The sequence below is a fragment of the Oreochromis niloticus genome, linkage group LG7 (genome assembly GCF_001858045.2).
Source record: "Oreochromis niloticus isolate F11D_XX linkage group LG7, O_niloticus_UMD_NMBU, whole genome shotgun sequence".
NCBI classification, from domain to species: domain Eukaryota; kingdom Metazoa; phylum Chordata; class Actinopteri; order Cichliformes; family Cichlidae; genus Oreochromis; species Oreochromis niloticus.
Genome location: NC_031972.2, coordinates 48,072,212 through 48,089,896, shown reverse-complemented (window position 1 = coordinate 48,089,896; position 17,685 = coordinate 48,072,212). Strand labels below are relative to the sequence as shown.

Sequence of the window (17,685 nt, the reverse complement as noted above, 5' to 3'; positions counted from 1 at the left end):
ACATGAGTCAGAAGGGTTGGACTATGTATCCTTGATGCTTAACCTGTTTGTTAAGTTCAAGGAGCTGGAGTCTGTCGCTCGCCTCTGAGCTCCTCTGTCTGGGTCACAGGTAAGGGCACGCATACTCTGTGTGGGGAAATGTTATCAAATAAATCAAAGCCTTGTTTAACCGTAAATATTGAACTGAATTAATTGATCAGTTAGTTTATCACTGAATGACATCTGGTCTTGGATTGTGTTCGCAGCTTGCTGAAATCTTTTTAAGCCACATTACAAATCTAACAAAATTGTCTCCATGGCATCTTTATAACATCTCCTGTGACTGTACAGCAGCTTGTACATGTACTCACACAGACACTATTGATAAATTCATCATTTTTACTTATTTTTACATTTTGTTATAATAAAAAATTGTTATTGACAAAATAATGAGCAGACGTAGAAAATAACACAAACTATACATGAGTAGAATTTCAGTGTTTTACTTCAAACTTAACTGGAGATGTTAACTTTACATTTGAAGCCGTTCTGCCTACAGCATCACCATCTGCACAGTAATAAAACACTTTTTTATAGTTGTCATCAGTAATTTCACACTTGTGACAGGACTTTGATCACATTTAGTTGAAGAACTATGTGTGCCTTTTAAATACACATACAGAAGTGTTTTATTTGGGCATATTGAGTAGGAGTGTTTTCCAGTTATTGTGTTGCTGCTGTTGTCCAGTTAAAGATCAGAATAGACATCTTCAACTCTGGCCAGGCTAAGATATCCGATCCAACACTGACCCTCATTGTAAACTGTGTGAACGGTTGCTATCTCAGGATCTACTATGCTGCTTAATGATCAGAAATACTTGTCGGTGTAAATATAGGCTAATAGGGTGTCCATTTTGCAGAGCTCACCCTTAACAAAATGTCTGACACAGAAGAAGTCGGGGAGGAAGAAGTTCAGTATGTGATCAATTTTACACTTTTTTTAATCTTCATGTTATTATGAGTGCAACATTTCTTTTTATTATCTTTATGATTCTTGTGGTATTGTGTAATTAAGAGGACATTTCTAATTGTGTCAATGTTACTGCTCTCTTCCAGGGAAGGAGATGGTAAGAAAATTGCATCTACCCATTATTTTATACACCTGATTTCATTTCCAGTCATTTTACTAATCATGTGTGCTCCTGGTCATCAGCACAAGATGACTCAAAGCCCAAGCCTAAGTAAGTTTCTCAACTTTCCTTATGTTGAGCAGTTTAAACCTCACTTAGGACAAATCATGCAACGATAAACTGTTCACACCTGCAGGTTTATGACAAACATTTCGGCCCCGAAGATCCCTGATGGTGAAAAGGTGGACTTTGATGTGAGTCAGCCTCATCAAACGTCTCTCCGTTTGAAACTGACCAGACACATTTCTCACAATGTTTGGTTTTCTGACGCAGGATATCTACAGGAAGCGTCAGGAGAAGGATCTAGCTGAGCTGCAGTCTCTGATCGAGGCTCACTTCGTCCAGAGGAAGAAAGAGGAAGAGGAACTCGTTGCCCTCGTTAATAGAATTGTGAGTTGGTTGCAGAGCAGTCACAGTGTCTGTACCCGGCTGAAGTTCACCGTGACTGCGCGCACCTTTGTGTGTTTCTTGGTTGTTGTTTTTTTTAGGAGAAGCGTCGTTCTGAGAGGGCCGAGCAGCAAAGGATCAGGGCGGAGAGAGAAAAGGAGAGGCAGAACAGACTTGCGGTACGGATGTGGATTTACACCTTCACTCTATAGTTTATTATTCCGCCTGCAGCGAAAACAGTATTGAATGATTGGCTTGTGCTGCATGCAGGAGGAGAAGGAGCGTAAGGAGCAGGAGGAACAAAGGAAGAAGATGGATGAGGACGCAAAGAAGAAGAAGGCCCTCTCAAACATGTCTCAGCAGTACGGTGCTGGACAGAAGGTCTCTCAGTTTCCTGTGAATGATAGTATGAAGCAGACATGTGCTTGCTTGACTTAATGAGAATGGATCACCTGAGTGGATAGTCCACTATGATGCTCCTACTGCAGTAGCTTTGCATGATTTACAGTTAAAAGTATTGGGCCCCTCAGTTTATCCACAAAGCTGGTTTTATCTACTCCACCTTTACGACTCTTCTCCCATTAAGCCCTCTCTTTTGATTGGCTGTCTCTGATAAACAGAAGCCTTGAAGGTGGAAAAAAAATGTCTGAAACTGAGCATTCCCAGCACTCTGAAGACTTAGGTTTTGGCTAACAGGGATTACTTTTACATATGCTGGAATGCAGTTTAAAATAAGTTAATAATAATAATACATAGAGAATGTTGAGGTGGACTCATGCTCATTCTTTATGTTATTTTACGCAGAGTGACACCAGAAGAGGCAAGAAACAAACTGAGAGAGAGAAGAAGAAGAAGATACTGGCTGAACGAAAGAAACCTCTTAGCGTTGATCACTTGAACGAGGATAAACTCAAGTATGACAACACTATGCAGGGCTTCTTCAGTATTCATAGTTCATTATGTTTCTAAATATTGGCCACAGATGACTCGTGTTAATACTGCAACATATTTAACAGTAATAGGTAATTTGATACGTTTTTGGTATGAATTTCTTTGTAATGACAGTTGTGTTCTTCTTTAGGGATAAAGCCAAAGAACTGTGGCAGTCACTGATGGGGCTGGAGGCTGAGAAGTTCGACCTCAGTGAGAAACTTAAAAGACAGAAATATGATGTAAGTCATAAACTATTAATACGTTCTGTGATATTACTGTCATTATTTAAAAAAACAAAATAGAAATTGAGTGTATTTATGACCAAACACCTGAAGGCAACCATCCTGCATTTATCATTTATTGATATTTGTTGGTGTGGTTTCCTAGTTTCACGATTTACGTTAGACCCTGTTGTGTAAGATTATCAGCCTTTTTATATCAAAACACTAAGGAGATGTTTATGTGCCGTTGCAGATCAACCTGCTTCTCGCTCGTGTTCAGGATCACCAGAGGTAAGCACACAGCTCCCCCACTGGATCTTTTCCTATTTTGATGACCTTCTAAGGTTTCTTGTCTTACATAAAGCTTCTGTTGCTCCCTTTCACACCTTTCTAAGATACGATTTCACATTTCACCACTCACAATCAGAAAATAGATCAGAGACAGCAGTTATCTGTGTATTATTTTCTAAAAAACACAGTGTCTCTTTTTAAAGCCTGCTCTTGTAAATGTGCACATGACTTGGTGTATATCGTCCTTTAGTGCTTTATAAAAGCAGCTCAGCGGATACTCGAGAAATCTATCATCTGCGACATTATTAGAAAAACACATCACGTACCCTGTTCTTATAGTTTGAATTTATTGTCCGTTGAACAAACGGCATGCAGCTTGACAGCATACCCCCATAAAGTCAAAAGAAGCCTCAAATGTTTGCGGTTCAAATTTTTGCACTTAAAATATTACCGACTTGATTATTTCCACACCATCTCCTCCCATGACTCCCACAGTGTAGTTTGGTTTGTACTTGTGTCTTTAACATCTGTACCCTGGGTAATGGTATGTCGAATTGCTAAATAATGAAACTATATGATATCCATGTTTATTAAACTCATTGGTATCCAAAACCTTTACAGTGCCAAAGGTCGTGGAAAAGGCAAGATGGGCCGGGTGAGATAAAGCTGCTACAAGACAGAATGGAAGCAGACGGTGACACCAGCGATGGACCCTGGTGTCTATTGTCCATGTGTTCATTCTTCTATTGTGTAGGGTTATGTGTCAGTTACAATGGTCATAAAAGTACAAAACAAGTGTTTCTGTGTAAATCTGTCCACTATAATAACTCTTACACAAAAATTCACACTGAACAGCAAATGTGTCTAATTTTGCATTGTTCTTGTGTCGCTTTAAAAATAAATACATAAATAAATAATGAATGTATGATATATTGGTATGGGGTATGTTAACAATTTTAAAAAAAAATTCTTTTGCAGTGCACAAATTACTTCAAAATCCAATAAAGAGGGCATACACATGGTGTCACATGAGTTTTCATTTATAGCTTTAATCAAAATCTACAGTTAGAGCACATATTCCTCAGCAAGGCTCCACATAGTGGTGATGTATAATATTATTTATGTACTGTTTTACTTACATTAAGAAAAATATAATAATCTAGGACAGAAGTATGCGTGATGCCGATGGCGAGTGACTAAAATGTACTTCCCCTGATTATTACTTCCTTGCTGTACATTAAAACTATGTTTCCATATACACATATCCACACCAGTGCATTTCTGAGTTGTCTCTACAGCCTGAGCTGCTGCATGACTCGACAGGCAGGTGGATGGTCCACATGAAGACGGTGAGGGTCCCCACAAGGATGAAGAGAGCTTGCTGAAGATAGCTCATCCTCACCACAGGTGGGTTTCTCTGATCTCTGCTATCACCTGGCTGGCTTTCTGCAACGCCTAGACACGGAGATGAGAAAACAGATGTAAATCTAATAACTGATTTTAATGTCATCACACTGCATTAGGATCATACTGGGATATACAGTTTCTCCATCAACTCACACAAGAGAATCACAAGTCTGATTTATTGCGGTAAGTAGAGGGATTTTTATGCTAAAAAGATTTGAAAAATCATCTCCTAGATTGATTCATTTCTCGTGCCTCATATTGGCTTCAAACAAATGTCTGAATGCACTTTTGTACAAAAAGATGCTGTATGCACAGAACAGTCAGTGCAACAATAATTTCAGAGCACTGAGAAACCACCTATATCTCTAATGTTGCCATAATAAAGCATGCTAAATAGTTGAGGCTTTTCATAATTCATAAGATATTTCTTTGTCTTTACAAAAAGAAGTAATATATTATATTTACTGGATAAAATATAACTTTGTATGACATTGGCTTTTTTTGTGATGAATCTGTCACCTTGAGCATATCAGCAGCCTCGTTGCGTCTCTGAGCCATGTCCTCAGACTCTGTCAGCAGGTCGCTCAGCAGCGTCGTCTTGTATAACTGACCCACCAGCTCACTCTGCAGGCAGTCCTTCACATGGTTCACCAGGAAGTGCATCACTGCCTTTGGTACACTGAGGCCAAACACAGTAAAACGCACAGTAAGGATTAACGATGTTAACATTTACTCTGTGGCACATGAAAAACCGTGAATCCTTACCTGTCTTGGATGTTTTTCCGAACAATCAAGAAATATGACTTGATGAGTCTCTCGATGACCTCACAGTCCCTCTGCTCCCGAGCAGACAACTTCCTTGATACTGGAACAGGCTGACAATGAAATGAAATGAAAGAAACTCTAACACATCAGCATCAAAATATCATAAAACTATTCACCAGATTAGTGCACTTACAATACATCTACAACACATCCCCCCCCCATATGAAGTATTGCTACTGAGCAAAAAACAACTTTTAAACCTGCTTATACAAATGCAGAGTACTCACCACATCTAATAGGTTGACAGCATGGCCCTTCTGGGGACTTGCAGTGATAAGAGGCTGGGGCATGGCCCTGTCACCAGCTGGAACCTCCTCGCCCTTCCTCACCATGCTCCTCCAGTTGCCCGTGCCACTGTCTGTCTGGTCACTGACAGAAGAGCTCTGAGAAACACTGGCTGCTCCCTACAGAGGGAAGAGATATAAGAGGTAATGAAAATAAGAAAAATCATCAGCTGATCCAACATTACAAAAACAGAGCACATCCAGAAGTTTTCGACATGCTTCAAATATCAGCATGCCATAGGTCTTCTTTGACTTCAGTACAAAGAGGTGAGTGTAATTTCTCTTGGCACAAAATGTAACAGATTTACCAAAACCAGATCTTAATATCTTTCTTTTCAGTGAATATATAATAAAATTACAAAGAGTGTCCATATGATATAGCCTACCAATGCTAATAAGGTTTTCTTCAATTCTCCATTAAAAGAAACCCCAAAACAAAACCAAACAAAACAAAAACCCCATGTCATTTCAGTTGAGCTGGGAATTGTGCTTTTTCTATCCATGCAACCAGCATGCAGAAAATAGGGTTAGATGCAAATTAAAGTGTAAGGGTCAAAGAAACACAGCTTGGCTGATTTTAAAGGAATCAAAGAAAGTCTGGGGGTGGGCAGATGTAGACACAGGCAGGGGAAATGAACAGGACACACCTTAGTGACCTCGCCCTCAAGGGCAGAAGTTTCGGTGGGGGAGAGAGACTGCCCCCCAGGACCTCTAAGGGACTAAAGAAAGACATGAGGTAGAAAAGAGAGGAGCATGGACAGGAGCTATAAGCAGAGGTGTGCATGAGCCTTACATACAGTAAGATAGAAGAGCTGTCCGACATACAAGTTGGGCAGCTTGAGGTCAAGCAGACTGAAAGCACATAATTTCTTTTATTTGTATATTTTATTCTATTCTTATAACTTTATATAAGTGTGCATATGTGAACAGCTGGTTTTGCCCTGACTAAATAAATCTACCTATGCAGGAAAGAAGAAGTTAAAGTGTGTTACCACAAAACAGTGACTCTCAGACAGATAAAGTGTACCTTATCTCTGGGAACGGCAGAGGGCAGATCTCTGAGTCTATTCCGTCTCTGCTCCTACAAAGACAAAATTTTGAAAAATATCACAAGCAGAAGAGAAAATGTTCTCCCTTTTCTGGAAAAGAAAAATCATAATTAAAAACAATCAGTGTGAGGTGACAAAAGAGGATTACACAAACGATGCATTAAATAAATGTAATGAAAGTAGTGGCTAATCTCTTACTTCAATGTTGTTGTTCATAAGGCCACTTGCATCAGCAAAATCGGGGTGTTTGGTGTTGATATACGCCAGTTCAATGGCAACCAAGTTATGTACCTGAAAATCGATTCAGAAAATAGGTTTTTCAGACTAGGGGGCTGTCTGTTAACTTCCCTTATAAATACCACAAGTGTGAGGAGGTCCTGACCATTTCATTTGTGACTGGGAGTCTTTTTCTGAGAAGGGATGTGACCACTTCTACTATAGCATCATGAAGCTTTGGAAACCTCAGTAACTCCTGCAGAGATGATGAACAATCAATCAAAATAAAAGCCTAATGTTACAACCTTCGGCAATTACAGCACAGCTCTGTGCTTTAGTCGCTGGTGAGGGCGTGTCTGACCTGTGTGCTGTAGTTACTGCAGTGCTGGATGATCCTCTGCATCTCCTCGTGAACGAGCTCCACACAGCGCAGACTGGGCTCTTCCAGACGCTTGATCTGCCGCTTCACAAGCAACTCAAACGAAACCTCGGGCACAAACAGAGCTGGCCTTGGACCCTGCCAAAGGCAATTAAAGTGTAAGCTTTGAAAAAGGTGCCTTTTAAGGTAATCACATTATCGCATGTCACAGAAACCAACCGTTGCATTTCTGATTGCAGTGAGCACGTCGATGGTTGTCAGACCGCCCAGAGGATCGACTGACTCCAACGTGCGACCGAACGTCTCGTGGAATATATAACAAATCCGTGCTCCACCACACCTGAGAAGGAGAAAGGACATTAAAGCACACACTCACATGCAGAATGTGCTTTCATTAAGGAGAGTATGATGCTAGCGCCCCTTAGTGGCATAACAAAGTAAATGCAGTTTAGAGTTGTGTAACTCACAGTTCAGCTGTCTCAATGTACTTGGCCGTGCCCTCTATTGTGTTGCAGTACTCTGCAGCAAACTTGGTGATAATCTGCAGCAACGTGGCACTCTTATCCTCGACAGGTTCACCGTAACTGTTGAGTAAAGACTGATACTGTGCTGCCAGCACATTGATCCTCGTCTTCAGCTCAGGGAGACAGTCTCTGATGTGGTGCATCAGTAACCTATGGTAATAAGAAAGGTAGTCGTCAGGCTTGTTACGGACTAGTGTAGCCAGTGCTATGTTTCATCTTGTCAGGAAGGGAGTAAAACTCAATCAATTAGGCTAAAAAAAAAAAAAAAAAAAAAAAAAAAAAAAAAGGTCAATATTTCAAATTTAAATAAATACATAATGTATCACTTTCATACCTGTTCAATGTTCTAGCCAGATATTTGGTTCCATTTCTGTTTGCGAGGGAGGGGTACTTCTTTTGTAAGAATGCATGTTCATCTCGAATAGAATCTGCCACCAGCTTCTTCTGATTGATATCCAACTGGCTCCTGATCAAGTGCACAAACAAAAATAACTATGAGGGTGAGTTGAACTTAAAAGGCGCAGTTTTGCCTTGTATGACCACTCACTGCACCGATACCTGTTTACTACTCCAATAATGCCCAGTTTAACAGGGATGACTCTGCCCATCAGGACATCCATGGCGTCCGTACCAGCATCCATCAGGTCAAGCTTAGTTATCACTGCTAGCGTCCTCCTACCTAAACACAGAACGCACAAACTCAATGTTAAAAAACCACTGCTGAGGAAAGAAAAGCAAAGAGCACGTGAGGGAAAAATGAAAATAAAGGCTTGTGCTGATTTAAGTAAAAACAACCAGAGGAGAAGAGGAAACCAAAGCAAAACAAGGATGCCGTTTACCATCAGGGTCAACCTCACGGGCCACCTTGAGAGCCTCTGATGTCGCCATATCTGTGTTGGCAGCAGTCACAGCCAAGATGATTGAATTAGGGTTGGAGATATACTTTAAAATCAGCTCTCTGATCTGGATCTCTATGTCTTTGGGCTGATCTCCCACCGGTACCTGTTTTAACAAATACAAGTAAACTTTATCCATGGCAGATGACCACAGCTGATTAATAAATAGCAGTGGGGTATTAAAGCCTACAACCACATAACTACTCATGTAAGTACATTTATTTAACACTTGTCACTGCTTCCAAGCTACATGTAACTAGCTTTCATTTGAATAATCAATGAATGTGACCTGGACAGAGATACATGAGCAAGGAGAAAAAAAAAAACATTAAATCAGCTAATGTACAATATGGATGAATATGCTTCCTAGTTCCTGTTATAAAACGTACAACTAGCTTAGATCCAGCACAAAGTTAAGACTTGCAGTTGCTTTTAAGGACTTTTTTTTAAAACGAAGAACTATTCATGATTTTTAAACCTTTTCAAAACTTAGAGATACCCTGTATGAAATGTATCTGCTAGATGGTTTTATCTTCTTAGATCACACAGGTCGGGACTTGGAGAAGCAAACTTGTCTTACCTTGGTGATGCCAGGAAGATCCACTAATGTGAGATTCACAACTTGTGGAGAGAAGATTTTTAGGTGAATGGGTTCATCGCTAATTCCCTGCAAACATAATAAAGCACCTTTCAGGTTGGTGTGGACATTTAAAGCTCATCCATTTTCTCCTTTTATGTTTCACACTCACTTTGTTACTGCCAGAAATTCGTTCTGTTTCTGCCTCGATTTCGTGTCTGATTTCCTCAAAATCTGTGTAGATCTGAAAAGATGATTTAACCATAAATATTAAGGGGGTAAGAATGAGCAACATTAATTTTAAAAAACATTTGTTGACACTGAAACAACAAGGACAGCCGAGAGGAGCAGAAAGTACATGACAGGGAACACTTACAAAGAAATCCTGAGAAAATCCAATTGATATCACGAGGCTCTCAGCACCTCATAAGAGCTTATTTGTTCAAACATGAAGAACTACAGTAAATGAAACTCAGAAAAAGACACAATGTAGCTTTGGAAGACATTAGCCCTGTGGCCAAAAAGATATTTTTAGCAGCTGAAAGGGTGTGTGTGCCTGATCTTGTTACATGTTATACATTTGAGGCATGCCGCAAATCCAGAAAATGTCGTCCTGTTCAATGCATATGTGTCAAAGTAAATATGGGGCAAAGAACAAGGATAAGTCTTGGTTCACCTTTGTATATGAACTATTCAGATGTTTCTAATACACAGTACAGCAGTGGCGTGAGAGTGTTAGCCTTGTGGAGAACAGGCTGAAAAGTCTACCTTGTTTTTGGTGTGTAGGAATTTGCCCCATTCTTCTCCATCGATGCCTGCAGGAATACAAAGTCGAGGACAGATGTTTTAGATACAGATTACGTGACAGATGTAGCCTTGAGACAAACATTACTATTATCACAGCCCTGATTTAAATGTGTTTTCTGCCGGCAAGGATGTGAAAGATAAACTCTTCAGAGGAGAAGGCGCCACAGCTGAAGAGTTGTTCTCACATAACAGTAAAGGAAGTAAATAACCTAAAGCAAAAATAAAGTGCATTCTGGAAAGCAGAAACCTAGAAAGGCTATTAAAAAAAACAAAACAAAACAAAGTAAGTTGATTTTTGATGCAATAATCAACAGGTTGGGGTCTGTTGTTCATCTGAAGGAAGCTGCTCTATGAGGCCCTTATAATTATTTTCAACAAAATTGTATATTTTTTGACCAGAATATGCCAAGTCTTTTTAACAAACTTCAAATGACAGACACCAGCCTATTTGGGCAGAAGGGCATGAGATGAAGCCACATGGTTTTGCAGTTTTGGAAAAGCTATACAAATACAAGGCAAGATGGGGACAAATATGGAAAAGAGATGGGTGGTGGGGAGCGTTGGATTCGGTGGGGGCTGATTACATAAGATACAAACACAGTGGGATAGAGAACATGGGAAAAGGAGACCTTTGTAAAGGCGTCCGTTTTTCTTGGATTCTGCGGTTAAAGAGAGATGACAGGAGAGAAAAGAGTTAACTCGGCAATCTGCAGCCTCTGCATGAGACTCTGCAGTAATGCAGAGTCACTCTGCAGTCATTCCCAGAGGACAGGACAAACTACACGCAGGATCTTGGCACATTTCAGTTGCCTTTTTTTTTTTTTTTTTTTTAAACTGAGAAGCGGGTGGCATCTGTTCACAATCAGAGATAATAACACCATCCATCCATCAATATGAAGTCACTCTAACTGCTCTAACAATAAAAAGCAATTAAGAATCTCTTTAAAGAGCTCCCCTTATTTTAAATTTTATTAAAGCTGTAAATTTTGTCAATGCGAAGCATAGTGGACTAATCCAACTACTAAACAAATGCCAGTTTGAAAAATGCGTTAGCAAACACCAGAGGGTGAAAATGTGTAAAAAGTTGACTTTAAAACCAACTATTTAAAAAACTACAAATGTTCAATATCGACATACAAATTAGAAGAGGAGACAGTGACGTTACCATTCTCTTCTGTGGGTTTTCTGCGGTCTTCTTGGTCGATGTGCACTAGCTGGAGGACGAGAGGCCGGCGTGTGACAACACCAGTCCCTCGTGGCAGAATATCCCTGCCAACCAGGCTCTCTAAAACCGAACTCTTCCCACTGCTCTGTAGAAAATAACAATAACAAGATCATAAACAACAAAACTCCCCCCAGAGGGCGTAACCTTGACCCGATTTTCACCTAAATTAAATCAGCTCAAGCTTTTATTGGTATCTACCACCATGCAAAATTTGAACACAGTACTTAGAAAACTGTGGACACTAGACTGGTAACAAACAGACAAACAAACCCAATTACACACTCCCTCCTTTTGGGTGGAGAACAAAACCACCTCACATAAAAGCCTTAAGTATGAATGACTCATTGATTGGCCAGAAAAATTTGTTTTCAGCATACAGAAAACACTCTTCACTGACACAGAGTTTTGGTGGTTAATCAGGGTTTAATTTAATCGGACATCGTTTTTAATTACATGGTCAGAAATAACAGCAAAAAGCATCACTTTCGGTCTGTTTCTCTTTACTGTACATGAACCAATACTCTCACACAGGAAGCCCCATGTGAGGTTAGCATTACACTATTTTTTTTAAAAGCCCATTTTTGCTGAACAGACGTTTTCAGGCATTAGTAGAGGAACTAGTATTAATTTAGGAACCTCTAAAGTTCTAAAGTTTGGAGTTCTGACAAACATTAAAGTGTTTTAACCTGTGCACAATGTTTGTTCACACAGGAGGGAAGCACTATAAGGCATTAACACCAGTATAAGGGATGGTGTTTCTATTGAAACAGGACTGTGTGAAAGTCTCAAACCACCCCTCATTCCTTTATGTTTGACATGGAAAGTGGGAAATAAATGCGACGATTATTTAAACCTGCAAAAATATATGGAAAGAAAAAGTACATAAGGCAGAAACAGAATTTGTAAAATTCTAATGAGCTTTAAAGTCAAACTTTTGTATTACCACCTTTATTCTTCTTCACAGCCTGAACTCTCTAAAGCAAACTTTCTTGCAATTTCTTTAAGTAGTCTTCATGAGTAGGATTTGAATGATTTGAATGATTTGAAATTGAAGACCAGCTGATTTTCAGTTCAGTTCTTGTGTAATGTTGGCATAGCTCAGCCTTTCTACCCTTTTCCCTTCCTTAAGAATTGCTTCTTGACAACCACCATTTCTGATTGGTGAACAGTAGATGGATCAACTGAAGAGCCAGATGCATCTCTCAGGTCACTGCTGGACTTTTCCCCTATTTCTTAAGGACATGACTTTCAGATACAGTTTATCTGCTACAGGTAGGTTTTTAGGCCTGCGACGACTTCTTTTGTTCTCCACTTGCCCAGATTCTTCAAATATTTAAGGACACACTGCACACTAGCTCTTGAGCGTTTTTGATGCTTGAATGATTCTTAGCTCAGTGTTAAGTGGCTTAAAACAACAACAACAACAAGAAAACATTCCCCTGAAAATGGTCAGCTACAAGGACTGGACTGAAAATGAAATAAAAAGCAGCCAATGTCCAGAGAAAAACTTTTAAAGCCTTTCACAAAGTCTGGACAACTATTTCGAGACCAATTAAAAAAAAAAAAAAAAAATAATACATGAAACTCTGGCTCCTTGGAAGAAAAATATAAAGAAAAGAGAGATGGTCCAAGACTTTTGCATAGCGCTGTAGGCTTGATTCAGTTGGTAGTTAAGTCATCTCTAACAAAACTGTGTGTCAAGTGAAATACTTCGCATAGCTAGCAAATTGCACATAAACGGCCGGGTAATCTTCCACAGTAGGAGCAGCAGCTGTAGCAGTAAACCTAAAGTTGATCTGACTGCTATAAGTCGGTCTAATGATGGACAAGACAGAAAAAAAAAACAATTATTAAAACCTTCAGTGTAATCTCTGAGCTGCTCTTAACTGAAGCAGAGCACTGACAAGGACAAACATTAAAAGAACAGACACAAGCACGTTGCATCCGGTCTTAATGGGTCAAAAACATCCTTTGGCTTGCCCTGTTTTACTCTAACACCCTCACATCCCTGCCAATACGTCTGAGACAGTCACATCCCATTAGCCTTAGGCAAAACCTCCCACTTTAAACCACTTAGGCTTCAATGTGTACACAAGGTAGTGAGAAATTGTATTATAGATGTTGACTTCATGTCAGTAATAGTTTTTGTGGTGCTGCTAAATTGCACTTGGGTACAGTAGGTTAAAAGGCGTTTTTAATTAATTGTTCACTGTTGTAATATTAACAAAGATGCGATAAATATAACTAATAGTATATTAAATCTCTCTAAAGCACTGCCAGAAAAAATACTGATGGGATGCACTAGTTGTAGATAGGTGTTCTTCAGAAATTGGCAAACTTAAATTTAGTCTAGGTTATTCATAAAGTCGTATGCATAAATTGTGTTTTCCATAAACGACAGACGGCTGGTCAAATTGTTTATATAACTCTATTAAGAAAAACCGCATTTGATTTTGTTTTCTGGAGACTGACCACAAGGCTAGAACATGTGGATAAACACTACTGTAAACTGTCAACCGTAACCCTGCTTAGTTACTATGGCAGTAAACTACAACAATTAAAAATCCATGTTATGCTTTTATGGACAGTTGAAAGTACTGTGTCTGCGTAAAAGTGAAAGAAAAACTGCGGTGAAGACAAAGAGTCAAAACAATAAGTTGCTGCAGGCTAACTAAAAGTTAGCTTTCAAGCAAAGTGACGTCTCTCACCTGTGTTCCCACAACAACTATCTGCGGCAGTTGGATTGTGTCTGCGCCGACAGTGTTAAATACGTCTTGCAGCTTGTTTATGACAGGTATAAGTGCCTCCATTAGCGCCGATTCTAAACCTGTCAAACAGAGAACTTTCTTAACGCACACGGGTACAAAGTCATTCAATGTCCCGCAGCTAAAAGCTACTGGCTTGTCTTCGGATCGGACATCTACGCACGTAGTTAGTCAGAGTTGCATTATGGGACTTGACGTTCACGACAATCAAACGCAGCTACACCTCTTTCTCGGGATTCGAATGTTGCCGAACTACATTTCCTAGAGGCTACATCGTGAGCCGTACTCCAACAATAATAATTATTTTCCCGCAACGCAACAGTAACCAGGGTGAGCGTCAAAATATTTATGGGAACACAGACAAAAATTTAATTCTAATTCAAAGTTTTGTCTGGACATTTTATTATGCGCTGGCTATTGCTTATTTTACTACATTATAGCAGAGTGTCAAGTGCACTACATACAGGAGCTAACTAATGAGGAATATTAACAGTGTTAAACTCAACTAGCACTGATGCTTGTAGTACACAAGACGCATTAAAAGCCTATATGCTTCCGAGTCAGTTCAGTTTTAACAGTCCTTCCACAATTTACTTTACACATAGCCTAACACAACAATACGTTTTTAATGGAAATAACACAACCAGACTGATGCAACATTGACAATTTATTTTTTAAGCAATAAAGAAGCGTTTTAATTTATGACAACTCAAATAAAAAATGAGCATGTTAAGTTCAGCATACTAGCGTTTGCTGATACTATTGTGCTGACTTGTTTAAATATAAACTTTAGTTATTAATGATTAATGAATATTGGAGGCAATACATTGTTGTGGTATGTTGAGTAATACATGTTAGAAACATTGTGGGTCTCAGTGGATCAGAGAACCACTGCTAGGACTGCAAAACCTTTGTGAAACATATTTTATTTGAATCAACATCATTTGTATCTGACAAATTATCTCGAGGCTTGAATCATTAACATGAGAAGCCTATTTGTTAACTGGTACCATAGATCTGAGGCAATTTCCACTTAAATCCAAGTCCCAAACAGTCCTCTCTTACTTGTATTTTCAGCTTTCCAGCTATCATCCAATTTCTTTCATGTTGAACTGGCTGTAATTTCATGATCATAGTGTTCATAAAAGAGCCAGCATTGTAGAGTACAAGAATATTTTATTATTTCAAGTAAAAACTCCAAAACACAAGTTAAACAAACCAACATGTGGAGGTTTACAGGTTTTTTGTTTCTGCTCATTTGACAGCTGCAAGCAAAACACTGCTGGCTGCCATTGTTTCTGCCAGTAGTCGTGATTGTGGAGTTACAATAACAAACCCTGTACAAAGAACCTGTACAAAATAGTGGTAGGGGAACTAGTAACACATACATTTCTGTGCAATATTAAGCAACATATTTTTTTTTCTTAAATTTTATGTTATTTATTTTTCCACAATTGTAACAAGATAATGTTTTTAAACTCCATTATCAAAAGAAGGTGCTTGGAAAAAATACTGACAACACAGCTTACTTCACCACTAAGCAAAAAACTACAACAATCACTCACAAGTGAAAATATGCTGGAAATATGTTGGACAAAGATAGCTTATTTAATTTTAAAACTAAGCTAAACTGCCTGTTTATTCAGTGCCTTTCATTCCTGAATGTCAGTGCTTAACACAAATGTTCACGCTTCACAGTATTTTGAACCAACTGGCTTTCTTAAACTTGACAAATACAACTATGTTGTATGCTTTTAAGGCATTTTTAAGTCATTTACATTGCACCCTATGATGAAGTGCAGTCTGTGTAAGTAGTTACCATATTCCCTCTGCGCTGCGTTACTGTTCTACAGTGCTGTTTTGACGTACCATGAAACCGGTTTTCAGTCTGTTTGGTGTGTCTGTCAAAAGTAAACATTCTCTCAATATCATCAAACATATCATTGATCATCCCGGCTCCAAAACCACCTTGAAAGTGTCTTTTATGTCTGCTGTGGGACCTGGAGTGTTCATCAAAGTGTCTTCGGTGGCGGGCGTGCCTGTTCTGGCTGTAGATGTCAAAGTCCTTAAATATGTCATCAAAACTGAAGGTGAAAGGTTGGTGGGCACCCTGTCTGTGTTTGCCTTGCGTCTCCCCATTGAAGTACCCGTCAGTGTCCCCGAACTGATCATACTCTCTTCTTCTTGCCTCATCTGATAAAGTTTCATAAGCTGCACAGAAATACAGAAAGACAAAATTCAGTCAAACTGAGAGAGTTTTATTATCTCAACATTAAAAATAGCTAAAGGCTAAAGGCATGGCTAACCGAACTGTAATATAGGTAATTGGTGATCAATTAAAGGACAAACTTATCCATTGGATCAACATGTGCCACCAAGAAAACCCCAACATGCATCAGTGTTCCTTATCAATTATTATTATTAGTAATATCAGATTCACAAATTGTACTGTTTACATTTTATTTTTCACTCATAAATAGAAATTTTAACTGTCTAAATATCAATTTTCCTGTTTGATAGTGAATTAAAACGCTACATTACAATAACAATCATATCCAAGACATGCCAGATAACTACTAATTTTCCCAAAAGACACCAAAATAAACAAATCAGCTGTACCTTCAGCAATTTCCCTGAATCTCACTTCAGCGTCAGGGCTCTTGTTCTTATCTGGGTGATATTTCATCGCAAGCTTGTGGAAAGCCTTCTTTATCTGGCGCTCTGTGGCCCCTTTAGGCACTCCCAGTATGTCATAGTAGTCCTTCTTCGCAAGTATCAGCTCTGTTATCACGAGGACGCACACTGCAAACGTTAGCACAGACTGTGCAGCTGCCATGGCTGCAGTGTCCTGTCATTCAAGAGAGAAAAGTACAGTACAATTAGTGAGTTTCAAGCCAGACAGCACGGTGTAACTGGTAGTGTCACATGTCCTAGCCTCTGAAGAACCACCGCCTTTTAAACGCAACGTCTGTCTTAACCTACATTTAGAGAATGAAAACTTAGCCAATAAGAAAAGAACTTGTATAGGCTACTGCTGCTTGAATTAGGATTTTTTTTTTTATTTTTGCATTTTTAAGCGAGCGGCACCAACCTCTCTTAATACTAGCCTACCATGGCTAACACATGCTAGCGGTCCCCATCACAGTCTACTCACGTTCAGGCTCACATCACTTACCTGTCTGGGTGTCGTCTGCCGCTTTCTTTCTACACAAGCGGTCATTAACCGTTTAACCAACACCAAACGTCATGGTATTAAGTTGTTATTAGTAGGTGTTATAGACGAGTAGTGTGAAATGAGACTATTTCCATGTCTTCTTCGCTAGTTTTGCGGTATCTCTTTAGACCTGACGAATTCTATCTTATCTGCCCTCTGTCGGTCAATGCCGTAAATATTCCTTCTTAAAATGTCCATAATTAGTGTTGTGAGTCCTACAGGCACTGGCATTAGTTACCAAACTCGCTATAACTATTTGAATACGTGGTTATATTTAATTTTGATGCAAAGGTTTTTGCTGTTTATGTGATTGAACTATTTGGGTAGCACCTCTTTCATTGCACCTGCAGCGCTTCATTTTTTAACAGCAAATCCCGAGTTTCAAAAAACGTGTGGGGACAATTCCTTCATAGAAAATGCTGACTCCGCTTCCCCTGGACACATTCGGCATACACCGTGAAGCATATTAAGTGTACCCCATGCAGCCGTCAATGGTGGGGAGAATCTGCTCAACCA

At 39.3% G+C, this 17,685-nt stretch overlaps 3 protein-coding genes across 6 annotated transcripts; 1 reads left to right on the top strand and 2 right to left on the bottom strand.

The window, feature by feature from the left end:
- Nucleotides 1–8: 8 nt before the first annotated feature.
- Nucleotides 9–4,018, top strand: tnnt2d (troponin T2d, cardiac). The gene is made up of 12 exons (XM_013270597.2): nucleotides 9–109; nucleotides 900–954; nucleotides 1,096–1,106; nucleotides 1,193–1,220; nucleotides 1,306–1,363; nucleotides 1,443–1,559; nucleotides 1,658–1,735; nucleotides 1,827–1,937; nucleotides 2,361–2,470; nucleotides 2,638–2,728; nucleotides 2,964–3,001; nucleotides 3,623–4,018. Exons 2-12 carry the CDS (start codon nucleotides 917–919, stop codon nucleotides 3,663–3,665), a joined length of 723 nt encoding a protein of 240 aa, XP_013126051.1. The 5' UTR covers nucleotides 9–109; nucleotides 900–916; the 3' UTR covers nucleotides 3,666–4,018.
- An 89-nt stretch (nucleotides 4,019–4,107) lies between these two features.
- On the bottom strand, nucleotides 4,108–14,158 carry dnm1l (dynamin 1-like). Of its 4 annotated transcripts, XM_025908522.1 has the most exons (20): nucleotides 13,899–14,158; nucleotides 11,131–11,275; nucleotides 10,595–10,624; nucleotides 9,927–9,973; nucleotides 9,331–9,402; nucleotides 9,162–9,248; nucleotides 8,525–8,687; nucleotides 8,244–8,364; nucleotides 8,020–8,151; nucleotides 7,629–7,835; nucleotides 7,381–7,501; nucleotides 7,144–7,299; nucleotides 6,949–7,038; nucleotides 6,765–6,857; nucleotides 6,545–6,598; nucleotides 6,165–6,236; nucleotides 5,461–5,637; nucleotides 5,174–5,283; nucleotides 4,928–5,087; nucleotides 4,108–4,456 (listed from the first exon to the last, which is right to left on the bottom strand). In XM_025908522.1, the coding sequence occupies exons 1-20, from the start codon at nucleotides 13,998–14,000 to the stop codon at nucleotides 4,400–4,402; spliced, it is 2,196 nt and encodes a 731-aa protein (XP_025764307.1). In that variant the 5' UTR covers nucleotides 14,001–14,158; the 3' UTR covers nucleotides 4,108–4,399. The 4 variants fall into 4 exon arrangements, with proteins under 4 accessions (XP_025764307.1, XP_019217292.1, XP_025764308.1 ...); XM_019361747.2 differs by lacking the exon at nucleotides 10,595–10,624 and having other exon boundaries at nucleotides 13,899–14,157; XM_025908523.1 differs by lacking the exon at nucleotides 6,165–6,236 and having other exon boundaries at nucleotides 13,899–14,156.
- A 953-nt stretch (nucleotides 14,159–15,111) lies between these two features.
- On the bottom strand, nucleotides 15,112–17,464 carry dnajb9a (DnaJ heat shock protein family (Hsp40) member B9a). The gene is made up of 3 exons (XM_003443907.5): nucleotides 17,131–17,464; nucleotides 16,575–16,803; nucleotides 15,112–16,166 (listed from the first exon to the last, which is right to left on the bottom strand). The coding sequence occupies exons 1-3, from the start codon at nucleotides 17,173–17,175 to the stop codon at nucleotides 15,742–15,744; spliced, it is 699 nt and encodes a 232-aa protein (XP_003443955.1). The 5' UTR covers nucleotides 17,176–17,464; the 3' UTR covers nucleotides 15,112–15,741.
- Nucleotides 17,465–17,685: the final 221 nt, after the last annotated feature.